This window comes from Dictyostelium purpureum (assembly GCF_000190715.1).
Source record: "Dictyostelium purpureum unplaced genomic scaffold DICPUscaffold_286, whole genome shotgun sequence".
NCBI classification, from domain to species: Eukaryota; Evosea; class Eumycetozoa; order Dictyosteliales; family Dictyosteliaceae; genus Dictyostelium; species Dictyostelium purpureum.
The window spans coordinates 1-19,345 of record NW_003519622.1 but is presented as its reverse complement, the minus strand read 5'-3'; the positions used below and the strand labels follow the sequence as shown (position 1 = coordinate 19,345).

Sequence of the window (19,345 nt, the reverse complement as noted above, 5' to 3'; positions counted from 1 at the left end):
TTGAGCCTTTGTCTGATAATAATTTCTCCATATTTTAAATATATTTGATAAAATAAAACTATTGTGATTTTTTGGAGTTTGATCAATAGTAAATAAAATTCAGTGATCTCTACTTGTTAATCTAAAATAGTTCTTTAGAGTTCTATCATAGCTGCCTGGCCAGAAATAAATTTCTGCTGATTTACTCAAGTTTGAAACATTTTCTGCATTACTACCACTAGCTGGTGTTAAAGATTCTACCCAGTACTATTTTGTCCAGATTCTTGTACATTAAAATAATCAAATATATTGATATTTATTGTTTTATTTACTGCAATAATAATTGTTTGTAAAATTTTATAATATGAACTAAATGAAATATTGTAAGCTTGAGATAGATGTGGCAGTATTTAATTTGTTTTTATATTTCAATTAGACTGGTGTATTAGGTTTCTGTCTTTTTTACTCGAGCTGTTTTTTTTGTAGCGTTGAAATGGTTGTAGGATAAACCAAACTATTTATAATACCTTTATAAAAATCAAAAATGGTAGGTATTTATTTAAAAATATTAATAAATAATATTTAAATTATTAAGTTTTTATTATTTCATTTGAAAAGCTAAAATATTTAAATTATATTAATTAATAATCATAATTTTTTTCTTAAAATAAAAATAAAAAAAAATAAAAAAAATATTTTTTTCATTTTTTAAATTTTTTCGATTATAAATTTTTATTTTAAGCTTATCTTCCTCACAATAAATTTTTATTTTTGTTTCTCTAAAAGAGAAATAAATATTCAATATGATATCATATCCACTAACTTTAACAATAATAATAGCATTTGTAATTTTTTAATCTTTTGGAACTGGAATTTTTTTTTTTATTTTTTTTTTTATATTAATAATTTTTTAATCTTTTACCATACCATATAAAATAAACTAAAAAAATTAATAATAATAATTAATAATGCACAGATAAAAAGTATGTTTCAACAAAAATAAAATTAATAGCACTGTTTACATAATTCTTTTTAATAATATAATTAAAATAAAAAAAAAAAGATTTAATTTCAAACTCGATTACCAGGGTTATATTTATATTTTTATAAATGACTTTGAAGAAATATAATAATTATTAGATTTCTTTTTTTTTTTTTATAATTATAATTATTTTTCATTTGTTATTTAAAACAGAAAACAGAAAAAACAAAAAAAAAAATAAAATTAAAAATTAAAAACTAAAAACTAAAAAACTTTAAAACTAAAAAAAAACAATAAATTTACCAGTTTGTTTTTTTTTTTTTTTTCAATTTAAAAAATCCTTTTTTTTTTTTTTTTTTTCATTATTCGCTTTCATTTTTTAATTAGTTATTAATGTAGAAAGATGATGATTAAAGTATCATTAGTATTACTGTTATCATTATTTGGAATTGTATATTCTCAAAAACCAAATTATTGCCAAGCAAATTGTAGTGTTTTTAATAATAATTTATAAATATAAAATAGTTACTAATTTTTCATAAATTTTTCATTTTTATTTTTTGTTTATTATAGTACCAAAACCATCATTAAATACAAATGGATTATCATTAGAAATGGTTCAGGTCTTACTTAGACATGGTGATAGAACTCCACTTTATAGCAACCTTAGTCCAGATATGTCAATATGGGATTGTGATTTAGGTTGGTTTATGTCCCCAAGTTTTGAAAATATACCAGGACCAATTACAGATATTAATAGATTATATAGAAAAGTATATATGCCAAATAGAGAGTTTTTACCAGGTAATTGCTCAAAGGGTCAATTAACTTCATTGGGTTTTGCACAACATATTCAATTAGGCCAAACTTTGCGTGAACTCTATGTAGATAAATATCAATTATTACCAAATCAATATACACAAGATCAAACTAAAATTTGGGTACGTTCAACTGATGTCCCAAGAACTTTACAATCAGCACAAGCCCATTTAACTGGTCTTTTCCCACCACAACCAACTAATGGTGAACCAATCCCAGTCATTAATATTAACACTATGGACCCAGATTTCGAAAATATGCAACCAAATAATAGACTTTGTCCAGTAATTTCAATGATGGAGTATAACGCCACCAAAACTCCAGAGTACCAAGAATTTATTAAAAACACAACCCAATTAAAGACTCAAATTATGAATGCTCTTGGTGTAAAAAGTTTCCCAGCCTATGGTTGGTATTCATTTATGGATTTATTCTATTCTCTTCAATGCCACGATTTACCACTTCCACCAGGTATTACTCAAGAAATGGTTGATGGTGCTTATGAAGCTGCCCTTTGGGATTACACCTATAAATTCTCTTTTCCAATGTATTCACGTCTAGGTATGTCAACTTTCTTAGAGGAGTTACTCGAAAACATTGGAAACTATATCCAAAATACAGATGATACAAAATATTATCTTTTCTCTGGTCATGATACTACCATTGGAGCAATAGCTAATCTTTTCGGTTTATTGGGTGAATGGCCATCATATGCATCACATATCGAAATGGAGTTGTGGTCAAATTCAAATAGTAAGAATTAACATATTTATAATAGTAATAACAATATTTTTTTATAAAATTATTATAATACTAATTGTTTTTTTTTTTTATATTTAGAAAACTATTTCCTTCAATTTAAATATAATGGTGAATCATTCCAATTAAACGGTTGTGGTGATATCATGTGTCCAATAGAAACATTCTTTAACATTGCAAACTCTCTTATTGTCCCAAATTATTCAGATATTTGTTCCAATTAAAAAAAAAAAAAAACCAAATAATTGTAATAAAAATAAATAAAAAATTTTAAACTTATTATATGTATAAAGACAATTTAAAAAAGATTTTTATTCCTTTGAATTTTTATTTATTGATTAAATAATGTTTATTAGTAATCTATATAAGCACTGGTATAATTAGTTTTTATTTTAATTAATATTTGATTTAAAAATTATTTTAGTTTTTTTATTTTATTTTTTTTAATTTTTTTTTAATTTTTTTTATTTTTATTTTTTAATGCCCCACAACGGATCAAAATAAAAGGAAAAAAAAGATTTAACAAACACACCATGGATCAAAATAACAGAAAAAAAAAGATTTAACACAATAACACCAATAGCAATACAAATAACAATAATAATGATAATTTAAACTCATTTAAAAAATATAAAAGTACTGATGGTGGTTTAGAATTTGATTTTATTAATACATCATCGAATACACCGAGTTTGGTTTTTACATCAAATAAAGTTACTAATAGCGGTGAAGCTTCATTCTGGAAGATATTTAGAAATAAAATTTTATTCAAATTAATATTTTCAAATTTCATATTCAAAGAGTTATTCAGCTATGATGATTTAATAAGTTCTCATTCTATCTTTAGAGGTTTTAGTAATGGTGATGCAATTATTAGAGATAAAATAAAAAGTAGAAATTTTATAATTAATGATTTTAATTATATAGAATTTGTCATTAGCAAAATCACCAAAGATACCAAAGAGAACAGAGAATTCTATAGACAATTATTTTCAACAAACCAATACCACAACCCAAATGATAACAATAATTTCAGCGACTATTCATTTTGGGTACAAATATTTGCAAATGAAAAAAATAAAACCGCATTTCTCGAATACAATAAGCTTTTTCAAATAGATAAAAGAAATATTTCAGTAGATTTAAATGACACCAGTTTTAAAAATAAAAGATTAAAACATTTAAAGATGAAACCTTTTTTAGAATAAAATGGAGTTACAGTTACTGAATTGTTCTCGATATCATTGAAAACTTTGCATATTCACAAAAATTCAATGAACTCATTTTATGAGTTACAAGTTTATTATCGCACAAAACTACAAACCAAAAGAAAAATACAACAATATAGTACACAACTAATTAGAAATAAATCAATTTAATAATATACAATTAAAATCAACTATTAATACCATATCGCACTACTATATTTTGAAATAACTTATGTGGCAAAACTTGAACCGCTTTTACAATAACAAAATAAAAGAATATTCTTTTTCAAAAAACAGTTCTATTTAAAAAAACCTTTAGAAATAATCTAATAAAATAAATTTTTTATAAAAATAAGTTTAAACTATTATCAATACTCGACACTCCAAAAAAATCCAGCAAAAGTAGCTCTTTCCATTTTTTTTTTATAATTAAATTTAAAATTAGGTTACAATAAGTATAATTATTTAAGAAAAAAAATTATATATATATAATTGGTTAAAATAAAGGGTAAAATTGAGTCAAAAGTTAATGTAATGGGTTCATTGTTGGTTCAAGTAGTTGGTTAACTATTAATCAAATCAAATATTTGATGAATTTCAATAAAACTCAAATATATTTAAAGTATCCCCAAAGAAATAAGTATTCAACTTTAATTAAATCAATAAATATATAAAATAAAATATCTTTTCTTTTATTTTTTTACATTTTTTAATTTTTTTTTGTATTTTTGAAAAGATTTAAATAAAAAATTCTTGTGATGAGTCTTGTTGTTGATCAAGTGTCTCTTCTTGTTTATATTGATCTTGTGTTAGTGATGGTGACTTTGGTGTTTGTGGAGGAGAGATTGGAGTTTGATAGTATTTTCAATCGCAGTCAAAATTATCAATTTCATCAAACGACTCATCGTTTTCTTATTATTGTGTAGTTGTTGTTAATATTTAGACTATTTGGTAAGGAGCCGGGTGGAATTAGTTGGTTAATTTTATTACCAATTTTGATTGTTGTGAGACTATTTGGTAATGGGTTGGGTAGAATTACTTGGTTAAAACGATAACCGAATGTGAGTGTTGTGAGATTATTTGGTAATGTGCCCGGTGAAATTACTTGGTTAAAATCAAAACTGAATGTGAGTGTTGTGAGACTATTTGGTAATGAGCCAGGTGGAACAACTTGGTTAAATAAAGAACCAAATGTGAGTGTTGTGAGACTGTTTGGTAATGAGCCGGGTGGAACAACTTGGTTAAATGAAGAACCAAATGTGAGTGTTGTGAGACTATTTGGTAATGAGCCGGGTGGAACAACTTGGTTAAATGAAGAACCAAATGTGAGTGTAGTGAGACTATTTGGTAACGAGCCGGGTGAAACTACTTGGCTAAATTTTTCACCAAATGTGAGTGTTGTGAGACTATTTGGTAATGAGCTGGGTAGAATAACTTGATTAAAATCATTACCGAATGTGAGTGTTGTGAGACTATTTGGTAATGAGTTGGGAAGAATTACTTGGTTAAAACCATTACCGAATGTGAGTGTAGTGAGGCTATTTGGTAATGAGCCGGGTAGAATTCCTTGGTTAAAATTATCACGGAATGTGAGTGTTGTGAGATTATTTGGTAATGTGCCGGGCTGAACTACTTGGTTAAAATGAAAACTGAATTTGAGTGTTGTGAGACTATTTGGTAATGAGCCGGGTAGAACTACTTGGTTAGATAAAGAATCAAATGTGAGTGTTGTGAGACTACTTGGCAATGAGCCGGGTAGAATTACTTGGTTAAAATTATAACCGAATGTGAGTGTTGTGAGACTATTTGGTAATGAGCCGGGTGAAATTACTTTGTTAAAATCAAAACCGAATGTGAGTGTTGTGAGACTATTTGGTAATGAGCCGGGTAGAATAACTTGGTTAAAACCATTACCGAATGTGAGTGTTGTGAGACTATTTGGTAATGAGTTGGGCAGAACAACTTGGTTAAAAATATCACCAAATGTGAGTGTAGTGAGACTATCTGGTAATGAGTTGGGTAGAATTTCTTGGTTAAAATCATAACCGAATGTGAGTTTTGTGAGACTATTTGGTAATGAGTTGGGTGGAATTACTCGGTTAAAACAATGACCGAATGTAAGGGTTGTGAGACTATTTGGTAATGATCCAGATTTAATTTCTTGGTTAAATTTTTGACTGAATGTGAGTGTTGTGAGACTATTTGGTAATGTACCAAAATTTTTGTTAAATTTAGAATATGATTTAATATTATGACCTTGTTTAAATAAAGAACCAAATGTGAGACTATCTGGTAATGAGCCGGGTAGAATTCCTTCGTTAAAATTATCACCGAATGTGAGTGTTGTAAGACTATTTGGTAATGTGCCTTGTGGAATAATTTGGTCAAAATCATCACCGAATATAAGTGTAGTAATTGTATTTGGTAAAGTTTGAGTTAGCCTTTTAGAAAAACTGTGCAAATATAAATGTGTCAAAAATGGTGGAAATTGACTTGTATCTGGTAGTGGATCACGACACCACTTAAGTTTTGTTATATATGATTTATTTGTAAACTGGTCAAAACGTGATCTATCAAGAACCACAACCCTATGTTCAATAAACTTTAAAATATGTTTATAAATTTCAACTCTTATTACTTTATTATTCAAAGCTTTATATAATAATCTATAATAAATAGTTAAAAAGAGAAACACCAATTAATATGCTTTTAATTAATCTATTATTTATATTTATTGTATTGTATTGTAATTACCTATCACTAATATTACTACTATTTTTTAACTCTTCATTTATCTCGAAAGATTCATCTGAGAGAGCTATTATCTTGCTTAGAAGCTTATCCATTATTAATATAAAAAAAAAAATGGATAAAAAAATAAATTTTAAATTAAAATTAATTTTTAAAAAAAAATTTCCCAAAAAAAAATTACAAAAATTAAAAATAAAAAAATTATTATTTGAAAGAAATTTTTAAAAATTATTTTAAAATTGTGGTAATTATTAAGTTTAAACTCATGATAAATGTTAATGGAGTTATACTGTAGAATTATGATTTTGAGTGTGATATTTTATATTATGAAATATTATTAATCCTACTGCTCATTAAATTGTTCGATTATATATAATTTCATTATTATATATATTTTCAATAATTTTTTTTTTTTTTTTTTAGTTTCATTATTTCTAATCATACAATCAATACAATTACCACAAAAATTTATTTAGGTTTAATATTTCTATTTTTAATAATTTGTCAAAATTTTTAAAAAATTTTTTTTAAAAAATAATTAAAAAAATAAAATAATTAAAAAAATATTTAAAATAAAATATGATATATTTTTAATTTAATAATAATATTACTGCAACATTTTAAATTATAAAAAAATCTATTTATCAAATGTGATTAATTTCAAAATAATCTATGGTTATAAAACAACAATAACAATCAACATATATAGAATTTGATATAGTAATAATTTTTAAAATAGTGAAAAGATTAACCATTTTAATTTTTATTTTTAGTTCACTATTTATTGTTTGAAGCTGCCATGTTAAAAATATTATAACTCAACAAAATTCAACAATTCAATCTATAAATCTGAAAATAAAATTGAAGATGAGGGTGCTGCTTTCTTATTAAATACATAAAACAACAACAAAACTCTAATTCTTCTTTCTAATTATCTTTACAAAATTTGGTATTTTAAAAAATACCTAAAAAAAAAAAAATTAAATTATAAATACAGTTAGTGTAATAAATAATAATAAAAATAATCATTAAATTAAATCAGAAAAAAAATTTATATATAAATAATCATCACAAAAATTTGTGGTGTTTTTTTTTCAGTGTTATTATTATATATTTAATATATAATGTAATATTAGTTAATATAATTGTTTATTATGACTCTGTTAAAGTAACTTTTAATGGTTTTGCTTGGTCAATGAGACTTCGTTATATAATGGAAAACGCTGCCACTATTGATGAAGCTGTCTCACTTTGGGAATCTACCAATAATACTATGGGTATGAGTCACAGTCTTGCTAGTGCTACCGAAATTCAAACTGCTCAATATCCAGCATATGCTTTAGAAACTATGAAAGGTTACACTGCTTTCTTTTATGATAACGATCCAAATGAACACTTCACCTACTCTGACCCAAAAACTGGCGCTCAAACTCAAATGGGTTATCCAATGAAGGATGCTGTCTATCGCACAAATCATGGTTATGATGAAACCATTCGTAAATATGAATGGGAGCCATCCATCCCAAATGATGATTCTTGGACTCGTTACATGTTATTATATACATCATTTAGCTATTATGAAAATGCTGATATTTCAATCTCTGATCTTGAAGCCATCAACATCACTTCAATTTTAGGTAATAAACATAGTATTCAAAATACCTATACCACTTCCCGAGCCATTTTATGATTGCACAAATGCTTGAATGGGTTATAATATCGTCTCTGCTACTTATCACTTTGCTGCCAATAAAATGTTTGTTGCTTTTGAAGAAGGCTTTGGTCAACAAAGAGTTTGTGCTGCTTGTGGTACTTATGTTGAAGTTGATTTATCACCATGGTTTGTGTTAAATAATTAAAATAATATAATATTATAGCTTAAAAAAGCAATAGTTGTCTAAAATAAAATTTATTAAAAATATCAAAACTTTATATTAAATAATGTAATAATTTTTATTAAAAATATCAAAAATTTATATTACATAATACAGTAATAATTTTTTTTATTTTATTTAATTTAAAATTTTAAATAATAATTGTTTGTATTTTCTTCATTTGAATTAATCCTGGGAGGCCAATTAGATTTAAAACTATACAATTTTTTGATTTCTATTTCTTTTCTATTCTTATAAACTGCTTGTTCCAAACCATATACAATACTTGAGGTGTTAATTTAGTTTTTCATTCCATCTTTCCCTTTTTGCTTTTTCTTTGGATAATGTCACTTTAAAATCTATTTCTTCTTTTCAATTGACCCCTGCTTTTGGAAGAACTGGAGCTATTCTTATTTGAAATGTTGATAAAGATGTGATTTTTTCTTGGATGATGAAGTTGACTTTCTTAAATTTAACGATTTAATAATTGAAACATAGAATGAAACGATTTTATTAATAATCTGGTCTTCATCTATTTCTTAAAAAGAAATATAGAATGAATTATCAAAACTATTAATTTAATCGCCTTCGATTTCAATAGTAATCCGTTTCAAAATCTAAAAGATCTTCTTCATTTTCATCTTCATCTTTATTATATTGTTGAGCTCTTACAACTTTTGGTACATAGCCAGTACGATGAATATTTTCTTTTTGTATTTAAGATGATGAGTCAATTGGTGATGCTGGGGTGATGATTTTTCTTCATGTTCTTCTTGTAAATTTTCTGAAGCTGATGATTCATTATTATAGTTATTTGAAAAATGTTATTTTCTTTTCTGGTTCTTATTATGGTGATGAAACTGATAAATCATTAAAATCTTGAACTTGATTATCAATTTGATTTAAACTCATTGAAATTGGTACATTATTTTCACCTGATAACCATTCTTTTGAAGACTATTAAAAAAAATTAGAATCAATTTTTTTTTTTAAATTTTTTAAAAAATTATAATTATAATTATACTTACTAAATATGGTTGAAATAGAATTTGGTAATAAATCATCAGCAAATTGTGATTTTACCATTGAAAAAATGATTGGAGTAATATTGTTTGGAGTTGCTTTTAATAAACGATCTATTTCTACTTCCATAATATTCAAAACTCTTTTTGGAATTGCACAAATACTTTTCTTTTTACTGAACTACTCTATAGCGAAACATTTCTTTCTATCATCTTTGAGAACCAATGGTGGCAATGAATGGTGAATTACTTTAGCAAATACAACGAGATGGTTTAACACATTAATTACAAACAACTACTTGAAATGATTCACGTGGATCAATAACTCTATTCTTAAAATCTTTACCGGTAGCAAATATTAAACTAAATATATTACATATCATTAACATTAGGCATAGAAAAGCAAACTGGATTGTTGATAAATTGACCTAAACTATTCTTTACCACCAGGATGAATACAAAAAATGGAATTGAACGATCTAATTAGAACTCTTCTTTAATTACTTTTAATTTTCTATTGATTTGATTCTATCTTGTTTTAAATTGGCTTACTACCTAGAATAAGCACCCATACACATTTATTCGGTACAACTAATATTACATCAACTAAAGAATTTTTTTTAAATAATAATTACTTAAAAATATCTCCAAAAAAAATGTTGTTGTTTTTGTTGTTGTAGTCTTTGTAGCTTTTGTTGATGTAGTTGTTCTAGTTGTTGTAGATGTTGTTGTTGAATTTGAAAAATTAGATGTTCTTGTTGAATTTTTTGATGTTGTTGTTGTCTTTGTCTTTCTTGTTCTTGTTGTTGGTATAGTTGTTGTTTTTCTAGTTGTTGTTGTTGACGTAGTTTCATTATCTGGTGTTGTTGTTTATATGGTAGTTCATGTTGTTGTTGTTGTTTTGTTTGTTGTTGGTATAGTCGTAGATTTTGTTGTACTTGTTCATTATCGAGGGTAGATCTTTCAAATGAGTGTATACTTTGTAGTCTGTCACGATAGTGTCTCTGATCGTTTCCAAGATGTAGACTTTCTATATGTACCTTTTCCCAGAAGTCGGAATTAAAGGCACAAAGTGGGCAGTATTCCCCTTTAATGGTAGAGCAACGGCAACGGGAACGGCAATGGTTGTTTTTCTTGAAGATGAACTTTCCAAAACAATAATAAAAAATTGCACCAACAACAATAAATAAAATGCACAATAATAAAATTTGAATCATTTTTTTTAAAAAAATAAATAATTATTTAAAATAAAATTAAATGTATATAAGTGTAAAAAATAAAAAAATAAATTATATGATTTAATGTATAAAAAAAATAAAAGATGGATGTAAAAAAATGAGTGTGAGTGAATGAAAACTTTAATTTTAATAAATGAAAAAAAAAAAAGAAATTTAAAAATTTTTAAAAAAAAATAAATTAAAAAATAAATTAAAAAATATAAAAAAATCAATTGTTTAATAATGTTTTTATTAAATTATTATAATTTATATTATTTAATTTGATATAGCTGTATAGGTTTTATTTTATTTTTATAGTTTTAAATTGAGAATTATAATTTATTCTATATTTTGATTTAAAAATTTCATTAAATTCTCTCTTAAATGATATCCTGAATACCTAGATAATTGTAAAAAAATGATTTAAAAAAAAAATATTAATTAATTTCAAATATTATTTCTATATCGTTTAATACTTTATAAGTTTAATTCCGATGAATAAATATTATTATTATCTATTTATAAAAAATTTTTTATTTTTAATTTACTTTTATTTTAATTTTATTATTAGTTTTTGAAATTCGACTTCATAATTATTAAAAAAAATTATTGTATTTTATATGAATAGTTTTATTTTTTATTAATAATTATCTAGTTTAATTAGTAATCTTTTATATATTTGTTAACAAAAATATTTATTACATATTTTATTTTTATTTTTTTTTAAATAAAAAATAAAAAAACATTTTAAATTATAAATAAAACATTGGGAACATTATCATTTATATTTATTTACACATTTTATTATAAAAGAAATAAAACATTCATTTATTTGTTATGTAAATATTAAAAAAATAACCTTTTTAATAATTTAAAATTACAATAATTTTTTCACCCATTTCCCACTGCATATAATTTATTTTTCATTTATATTTTATTAAAAAAAACTTTTCTCCTATTAGATAATAAACATCAATCAAAATATATTTATTGTTATTTTTTAAATAATAAAATTTATTTTTTTTTATAAATTTTTTTTTTATTATATTTTTTTATTTTTTTTTATTTAATTTATTCTTTAAAAATTACACCCTTCAGTTCTATAATCACCAGAATACTTATTTTTTTCAGTTATAAATATTTTTACATATAATAATGATTCATATACTTCTTATTTTCTTTATTTATGGTGTATTCATAATAAACTCATCACATTTGTTGAAATATATTGAAAACAGGTAAAAAAGTTAGATAAACTTTTGTTAGGTAACATAAATGTATTAAATTTAAATTCAATTTATTCGGAAGATCCCAGGACCGTTTAATTAAATCTTGTAATATAACTGTTGTTATATTTAAGAATTCTAATATAATGAATTAATTACAAAACAAAATGTATTATAAACTAAATGTAATTAATTATAATAATAATAAAACACAAAATAAAGATAAAATAAAATATAATAAAACCAAAATAAATATATAAAAATATTTAAAAATTATATTTTAAAAAATAACTAATCTTTATTAAAACTAAAAATTACTAATTATTATTATTTATAAATTCTATAACTAAACTATTACTTATTACTTTCTCTATATTATTTTCTCTATTATTCTCTCTGTTATTATTTTCTCTGACTAAAAATTATTTTTGAATTTTAATTTATACTGAAAAATATTATTTTTAAAAAATTAAAATTAATTTAAAAAAATATTTAATTTTAAAAATGTGTTTACAATTGATGATAAATATAAAATAATAGATGTGTGATTATTTAAATTAAAAATGTGTCTAAATTTTATGATAATTATAAAATAATATATGTTTGTCTTTTTCTAATAAATGTGATATATGTTTATGATTATTATAATAAATTTGAATTGATTTTAGAATTGTTGTTATATGACAATCTCCTCAACAATTGCCTTAATAGCTCAGTTGGTACGAGCGTGAGACTGAAGTTCTTAAGGTCGCTGGTTCGATCCCGGCTTGAGGCATATTTTTTAACACCACCCCCCCCCCATTTTTTATCTTCCCGGAGATCTTGAATCCGCTTTAACAATTGTTGTAAGGAACTAAGATTATTTTACTGATACCACAAACAATTAGCAACATCAATGAAGAATAGCAAGAGCATACTTCATCAGCATCAAATCTTTACCAGTTTAGAATATTTTCTTTAAAAACTTTATATAAAAACATTAAATAAAATTTTACTGATTAATTTAAAGCATTTGCTTTTAATTATCTTCACTTTTAAAAAAAAAAAAAAAATTGTCTTCACTTTAAAAAAAAAAAAAATAATAAATGAAGATAATTAATTTCAAAATGGTTTTTAATTTATTAAATTATATTTTGGGTTTTTTGAAATAGTTCTGACAACATCAGAAATCAATAAATTTGATCTAAATATTCGTGAGGAAGAGGAGGGATTTTGAACTGTAATAAAAACATATTTGTTTTGATTTTTGCGATCAAATTTTAAAATACCTCTAAAAGATTTGTTATTTTCGTTAAAATAAACCGAAACTCTATCATTAATAATACTATTAATTTCATTTTTAATTCTAATATCGTCATTATTATTATATTTGCTGTTATTATTTATATTATTATTAATATTATTATTATTATTACCTTCTATATATTTAAATTTCTTTGTTATTTTTTTTTCTTTTAATTTAATTCCATTTTCATTTTCATCTTCATCTTCGCTACTATTATGATCTTTTTTCTTTTTTCTTTTTGATGATTTCTTTGTTTTTTTACAACAACAAAAACAAGTTTTTATTAAATTTCTGAAAATTGGAAATTTGAAAAACAAAAAACCTGTTACCAAAATAGCTATTAAGGAGAGTAATAATAAAGATAATCTTGTGGAACAAATTTTTAATTGACCTAAATAACAAATAATATTAAAACTATAAAATGAAAAATTAGTAATTTAATCATTTAATAATTTGATAATATACTATGAGAATATTTACAAATTAGGACAAACCAAGTCACAAGTTAATTCATAGCCAATATTTAAAGAGTCTGATTGATTGTTTGGGTTATCACCTGACTGGGCACCTTGTTCTATTATAGTTTTTGATGTATTAAAGTTGATTCTGATGCTTTGTAAAAGAGTTGATTGTTCATTTACCAAATCAGCAAAGCAATAATAGTATGATTGAAGCATTGTTGTAGTGTAAATTTGAAAAGAAAAAACATAGATTTCTTTTGGTTGTATAGTTGCAATTTGATTTGGCATTTGTATAATATCACCAGAACAATTATGAACCTGAAGTAAATAGTCTGCATTTAAAGCACCTGTATTTTGGACACTTATTTTTAAAACTCCATTATTTGACATTGATTCGAACGTTTCGATATTATAACTTATAATTTTAGCAGGTGAAATATTTACAACAAACTGTAAACTATCAGCAGACAAGGTCAAAGTTAAAATGGTTCTTTGAATTTCGTCAAAACGAACTGCAAAAGATCTTGAGTTTTTATTAGCGGCGCTACTAATTACCTTGACCGATGTACCAAGCTGAGATATAATATATCGACCCTTTTTACCATCGTTGATTAGTTTTAAATCATTTGCATAATAATCTGAAATTTGATTTTGTAAGCAAGATTGAAAAACAGCAGCGCATCTATTTGCTTGATTTTGAAAAGCACTATAACCAACACCGATTTTATTGCACCCAGCACCACTAAGATCAAAAAAGTCGTCATCCAATAGCAATGAGGTATTTATTATTGGTAAACTTGAGATTGGGTCAGAAGAGGCTCTTGGGAAAACAATCTTTTTATTTGGATATTGTTTGATTTGGGTACTCGTAGAGAGATCACCAACAATTCTAATTATAACTTGCGAGGTTTTTCCTGTTGTAACATCATTTGATAATTTAACGACATCGACTATGGGTAATTGGTTATAAAATGATTGAACAGTAGCATTGATTTGATATTGGACTCTAGTTTCTGAGATATCAAAAACATCATACTTTAATTCACTAAAAGAAAGGCAATGGGCAGATGATGACTTTGACCCAAAAAGAGAACAACCTAAATTTCCTCTTGAATTTTGATCAGCTCCAAAGTAATCGGACATTGAACAACTACAACAAAATCCTTGACTATCTCTGATTGCTTCGCCGGTAACTGAATTTACAGCATAACCACATGTACTATCGGTTGGTAAATCTTTACATCCTGTTCCAATTAAATAATCTGTTTTATAAATTACCTTTTCAACTGGTTTGAAAGCAACTGTTTGTAAATACTCTAATGGATACACAACAAATGTCTCGGATTTTGAAAATCTAACAACAATAGGTTCAAGTAATGTTTTATTTTTTCCATCGATATCAACAACATTGCTAATTTCGAAATTAAATGACTCTGTATTATTCTTTTTAAAAAAAAAAAAAATTTTAATTTTTTGTTAATTTTTTTTTTTTTTTTTTTTTTTTTTTTTTTTTTTTTTTTTTTTTTTTTTTTTTTTTTTCCAAAAAAAAAAACCCGGTTTTGTCCCCAAAATTGGGGTCCCCCCCATTTTTTTTTTACTTTTTAAACCCTTTTGCCCCCCTTTGGATTTTTCCTTCCTTTTTAGGGGGGGGGTTCCCAAAAGGGAATTTGGAAAAAAAACCCCCCCTTTCCCAAATTTAAAAATAAGGGTTAAAATAAAATTTTAAAAACCAACATCTTTTTTTTTTCAAATTTTTTTTTTTTTTTTTTTTTTTTTTTTTTTATTGAATTTTTTTCTAAAGAAAAAAATCTAATGAACTTTGTGATTTAATTATGAGTACCATTTTTTATATGCTATTATTAATTATGTGTATGAAAAAAAAAAAAAGATTTTAGTTTCTCGAATACCGAAAAATTTAATAGTTTTGTTTTTATTTATTTTTATTTTTATTTTAAATTAATTTAAAAAAAAAAAATATTAATTTTAAAATTTTTTTTTTCTTTTTTCGTTTTTACTTTTTATTTTAATATTTTTTTTTAGAGCAATAACAACACATAATCTATATTGTTTATAATTAATTTTAAATCTTTATAAAAATATTATTTTGTGTTTATGGGTGTGTGTTGTGCATATTTGTCTTCTATATAAAATAAAATAAATTAAAAAATTAAAAATTATTTTGTTTTTTTTTTATTAAATTGTCTTTTTTTTTTTTTAAAATTTATATGTAAATAAATATAAGTAAATAATAAATACAGTTAACTATAATGAACCAATCTCCAGTTTCAAGGGAAAATAAACAAACAGAAAGAAATAATATTAAAATTTTAATATCGGCATCAATAGTTGGTGGTGTTTTAACAAGCTTTTTGGTGACACCATTGGATGTAGTAAAAACAAGATTACAAACTCAAGATAAACCCATATCGACAGGTCTAAATAATCAACAACATAATAAGCATTTATTTAAAGGTACATTGGATGCATTTAAAAAGATTTACAAGAATGAAGGCATTTTTACATTTTGGAGAGGTTTAACACCATCATTGTTAATGACCGTACCAAATACAACAATGTAAGTATATTAATTATAGCAATCTAAAATAAATAGTGTGTATAAAATTATTAAAACTTTTCATATTGTTCAATAGTTATTTTACATCATATGAATATATTAAAGAATTTTTATATCAATACGGAGATAGCGAACCCTATAATATTTATGCAGTACCACTTATAGCGGGAACAGCTGCAAGAATGGTATCAGCATCAGTCACATCACCATTGGAGTTGTTAAGAACGAATTCACAGGGTATTGATTTATCAAATTATAAACAATCTACAGCAACATTAGGTACTCCGACTCAGCATCAAAAATTTAATTCTGTAACATTATTTAGAGATATTATTAAGAATGTTGGTATCAAAGGTTTATGGAGAGGCTATTTTCCTACAATTATACGTGACGTTCCATTTTCTTCATTATATTGGCTTGGATATGAGGTTGTAAAATCCAAATTAATGAAATTACAAAATCCAAATTACAAAATAAGATCTCAGCAATCTCCATTTCTCATAAACTTTATATCAGGTGCTGTATCAGGAACAATAGCGGCAGTACTAACAACACCAATCGATGTTATCAAAACTAAAATCCAAATAACTGTACAAAAACAACAACAGCAACAGCAATATGTTACCGAAAACCATTTAAATGGTATAAGACATCAATTTAAACAAATTATTAAAGAGGAGGGTTTCATAGGTTTAACAAGTGGTTTGGTTCCCCGTGTTGCTAAAGTTGCACCTGGGTGTGCAATTATGATATCTTCATATGAATGGATCAAGCAATCAAAATTTGATTAAATTAATAATTATAATAAAATAAAATAATAAATAAAAATAAATAATAATAATAATGATAATAATAATAATAATGGTAATAATGATAACACCACAAATATAGAAACAATATTATAAAGAGTAGTTTTTTTTTATTGGTTTATTTTTTTTTTTTTTTTTAGTTTAAATTAAATTTAATAAAAAATATTCAATTGTTTTTATTTAAAATAAATGTTGTTTACAATTTATATATTAAAAATGTAACTCTTTATTTTATTTGAAAAATAAATTCAAATTTTATAAGGTGTTATGTTTATTTTAAAAACGACACTGGGAAAAGTTAGATTACGATAAAATTTGTAAATTTTTTTAATAAATAAATAAATCAAAATATTTTATTTTTTTTTTTTTTTTATTTTTTTTTTTTTATTGGGATATTTTAACATTTTTTATATTTTTTTATTAAATTTTAAAATTTTTTTAATTCAAAATCCTCATTGTTTTTTCATTCATCATAATAGCCGGTTTTCAAGAAAGTGTAAGTATTTTTATATAAACAAAAATTTAAAAAATATTATATTTTTCAGTTTTCTATTTTTTTTATATTTATAAAATAATAATATTTGGTTTAAAATAATTAACAATAAATTCGAAAAATTAATTAAAACTTGTTTTAATACCACACTCACACAAAATAAAATTCCCCCCACACGCACATTAAAATTTAAATATGAACACCCACATATAAAATTAATACACCATAAATAATGGTAATAGTATACATTATAAACACAATTTTTAATTTCTTCACCCCCAAAACACACTCTCACATAGACATTATTATTATAAAAAGAAAATAAAAAAGTTTTTTTTCTTTTTTTTTATTTTTTTTTATTTAAATATATAATTTTAAAATTTTTTTCTTTATTTTTTCAATAAATATTAATCTTTTATTTTATTATTTATTTCTTTTATTTTATATTAAGAAGAAAGTTTATTTAGATTCAGTAATAAATAACCTACCACTCTTTTTTTTTTTTTTTTTTTTTAAAATTTAAAATTGCCCATTTCAAAGTGTTACACCTTAAATATTTTATCCTTAGATAAAATAAAACTATTTTTTAGATATTTTTAATTCTTTTATTTTATAAAATAAAAAAAAATAAAAAAAGTAAATAATATTTATAAAAAAAAAATTGAGCACATAAAACTAACTTTATTTTTTTTTTTTATGTTGTATTTTTTAAAAAAGATGGAGCAAGAAATTCAAATAGATAATAATAATATAGAGAATCTACAACAACAATATCATAGTACAGGTACCAATCCAGATATTATGTTTGGTTTAGGAACAGATATTATAAATAAAGATATGTGGTGGAAATTATTATACACAATGTTCACTATAACAGCTATAGGATATTTAATGGCAAAAAGAACATCTAATAGGATATTTGTAATGGTCAAACCAGTACCAGTTGTAATTTTAGGATATATAGTTTTATTATGGTGTTCAATTCATCACAAAACAGGCACACAACAAGTTTTAAATGATGCTCTTCATTTAATAGTTCCACACAATCCTACCCAATACGCAGTATATATTTCAGTTGGTCTTTTCTTATCAGCAATTGGCGATTTTTTCCTTCTCTATAAAAGATTTTTCATTCATGGTGTTTTCTTTTTCTTGATTGCTCACATTAGTTTTATTTTTGCTTTCACCTCATCCGATCAATTCTTTACACCAATAGTTATAGGTCTTTTAGTTGGTATAGTGTTATTTTTTGCCTTTATGTTTTTAGCCAAAGTCTTCCCATTATTCTCAAAGATGGGAATCTCCCGTTCATTAGCCGTAGCTTTATTCTTTTATACAAGTGTAATTGTAGCAATGTGTTATACCGCTTCCGTCAGATCAATCACAAAACTCTTAACTTTAATAATTTCAAATAATACAGCAGATATCACTTCAAAACTTTTCACATCAATGACTTTTTACGCTTCAATTGGTGCCATTGGTGCTGTATTATTCTTTATCTCTGACATGATGATTTTGGTAAGAGAGGTTAATTTATTATCAAACAATAACGTTAGCAAGGTCAGAAAGGTTTTAGGTCACGGCGATCTTGGAATGATAGTTTATTGGTTGGGTCAATTTTGTATTGCCTTATCAGTATCCCACTAAATTTTATATAAAACATTTATTTAATAAAAAATAAAAAAATAAAAAACAAAAATTTTAAAAAAAATAAAAAAAATAAAAATTTTAAACTAATTTTTGATCGCTGTGTGTTAATTTTCTTTTTCTTTTTCCAATTTTTTTTTTTAAATGTATTTAAATTAAAAATAATTATTTTTATTGTTAAGTTTGTGTTAATTTTTCATTTAATTTAAAACATTATAAGATCAACATATAAATAAGA

At 23.8% G+C, this 19,345-nt stretch overlaps 10 protein-coding genes across 10 annotated transcripts; 5 read left to right on the top strand and 5 right to left on the bottom strand.

Annotated features, from left to right (window-relative positions):
• Positions 1-99: 99 nt before the first annotated feature.
• Positions 100-909, bottom strand: DICPUDRAFT_156219 (uncharacterized protein; the record flags this gene model as incomplete). The annotated part of the gene is made up of 2 exons (XM_003291551.1): positions 100-246; positions 907-909. The coding sequence occupies 2 exons, from the start codon at positions 907-909 to the stop codon at positions 100-102; spliced, it is 150 nt and encodes a 49-aa protein (XP_003291599.1).
• Positions 910-1,364: 455 nt separating this feature from the next.
• Positions 1,365-2,763, top strand: DICPUDRAFT_82266 (uncharacterized protein; the record flags this gene model as incomplete). Its single annotated transcript, XM_003291562.1, has 3 exons — positions 1,365-1,449; positions 1,535-2,533; positions 2,621-2,763. 3 exons carry the CDS (start codon positions 1,365-1,367, stop codon positions 2,761-2,763), a joined length of 1,227 nt encoding a protein of 408 aa, XP_003291610.1.
• Positions 2,764-2,884: 121 nt separating this feature from the next.
• DICPUDRAFT_82265 (uncharacterized protein) lies at positions 2,885-3,747 on the top strand (the record flags this gene model as incomplete). Its single annotated transcript, XM_003291561.1, has 2 exons — positions 2,885-2,913; positions 3,177-3,747. 2 exons carry the CDS (start codon positions 2,885-2,887, stop codon positions 3,745-3,747), a joined length of 600 nt encoding a protein of 199 aa, XP_003291609.1.
• A 901-nt stretch (positions 3,748-4,648) lies between these two features.
• On the bottom strand, positions 4,649-6,593 carry DICPUDRAFT_82264 (uncharacterized protein; the record flags this gene model as incomplete). The annotated part of the gene is made up of 2 exons (XM_003291550.1): positions 4,649-6,413; positions 6,502-6,593. 2 exons carry the CDS (start codon positions 6,591-6,593, stop codon positions 4,649-4,651), a joined length of 1,857 nt encoding a protein of 618 aa, XP_003291598.1.
• Positions 6,594-7,711: 1,118 nt separating this feature from the next.
• On the top strand, positions 7,712-8,188 carry DICPUDRAFT_156215 (uncharacterized protein; the record flags this gene model as incomplete). Its single annotated transcript, XM_003291560.1, has 1 exon — positions 7,712-8,188. One exon carries the CDS (start codon positions 7,712-7,714, stop codon positions 8,186-8,188), a length of 477 nt encoding a protein of 158 aa, XP_003291608.1.
• A 778-nt stretch (positions 8,189-8,966) lies between these two features.
• On the bottom strand, positions 8,967-9,524 carry DICPUDRAFT_156213 (uncharacterized protein; the record flags this gene model as incomplete). Its single annotated transcript, XM_003291549.1, has 2 exons — positions 8,967-9,079; positions 9,401-9,524. 2 exons carry the CDS (start codon positions 9,522-9,524, stop codon positions 8,967-8,969), a joined length of 237 nt encoding a protein of 78 aa, XP_003291597.1.
• A 505-nt stretch (positions 9,525-10,029) lies between these two features.
• Positions 10,030-10,611, bottom strand: DICPUDRAFT_156212 (uncharacterized protein; the record flags this gene model as incomplete). Its single annotated transcript, XM_003291548.1, has 1 exon — positions 10,030-10,611. The coding sequence occupies one exon, from the start codon at positions 10,609-10,611 to the stop codon at positions 10,030-10,032; it is 582 nt and encodes a 193-aa protein (XP_003291596.1).
• Positions 10,612-12,154: 1,543 nt separating this feature from the next.
• Positions 12,155-15,426, bottom strand: DICPUDRAFT_156210 (uncharacterized protein; the record flags this gene model as incomplete). The annotated part of the gene is made up of 4 exons (XM_003291547.1): positions 12,155-12,252; positions 13,106-13,536; positions 13,603-15,026; positions 15,424-15,426. The coding sequence occupies 4 exons, from the start codon at positions 15,424-15,426 to the stop codon at positions 12,155-12,157; spliced, it is 1,956 nt and encodes a 651-aa protein (XP_003291595.1).
• Positions 15,427-15,850: 424 nt separating this feature from the next.
• Positions 15,851-17,117, top strand: DICPUDRAFT_156209 (uncharacterized protein; the record flags this gene model as incomplete). The annotated part of the gene is made up of 3 exons (XM_003291559.1): positions 15,851-16,158; positions 16,235-16,894; positions 17,108-17,117. 3 exons carry the CDS (start codon positions 15,851-15,853, stop codon positions 17,115-17,117), a joined length of 978 nt encoding a protein of 325 aa, XP_003291607.1.
• A 1,060-nt stretch (positions 17,118-18,177) lies between these two features.
• On the top strand, positions 18,178-19,107 carry DICPUDRAFT_156208 (uncharacterized protein; the record flags this gene model as incomplete). Its single annotated transcript, XM_003291558.1, has 1 exon — positions 18,178-19,107. One exon carries the CDS (start codon positions 18,178-18,180, stop codon positions 19,105-19,107), a length of 930 nt encoding a protein of 309 aa, XP_003291606.1.
• Positions 19,108-19,345: the final 238 nt, after the last annotated feature.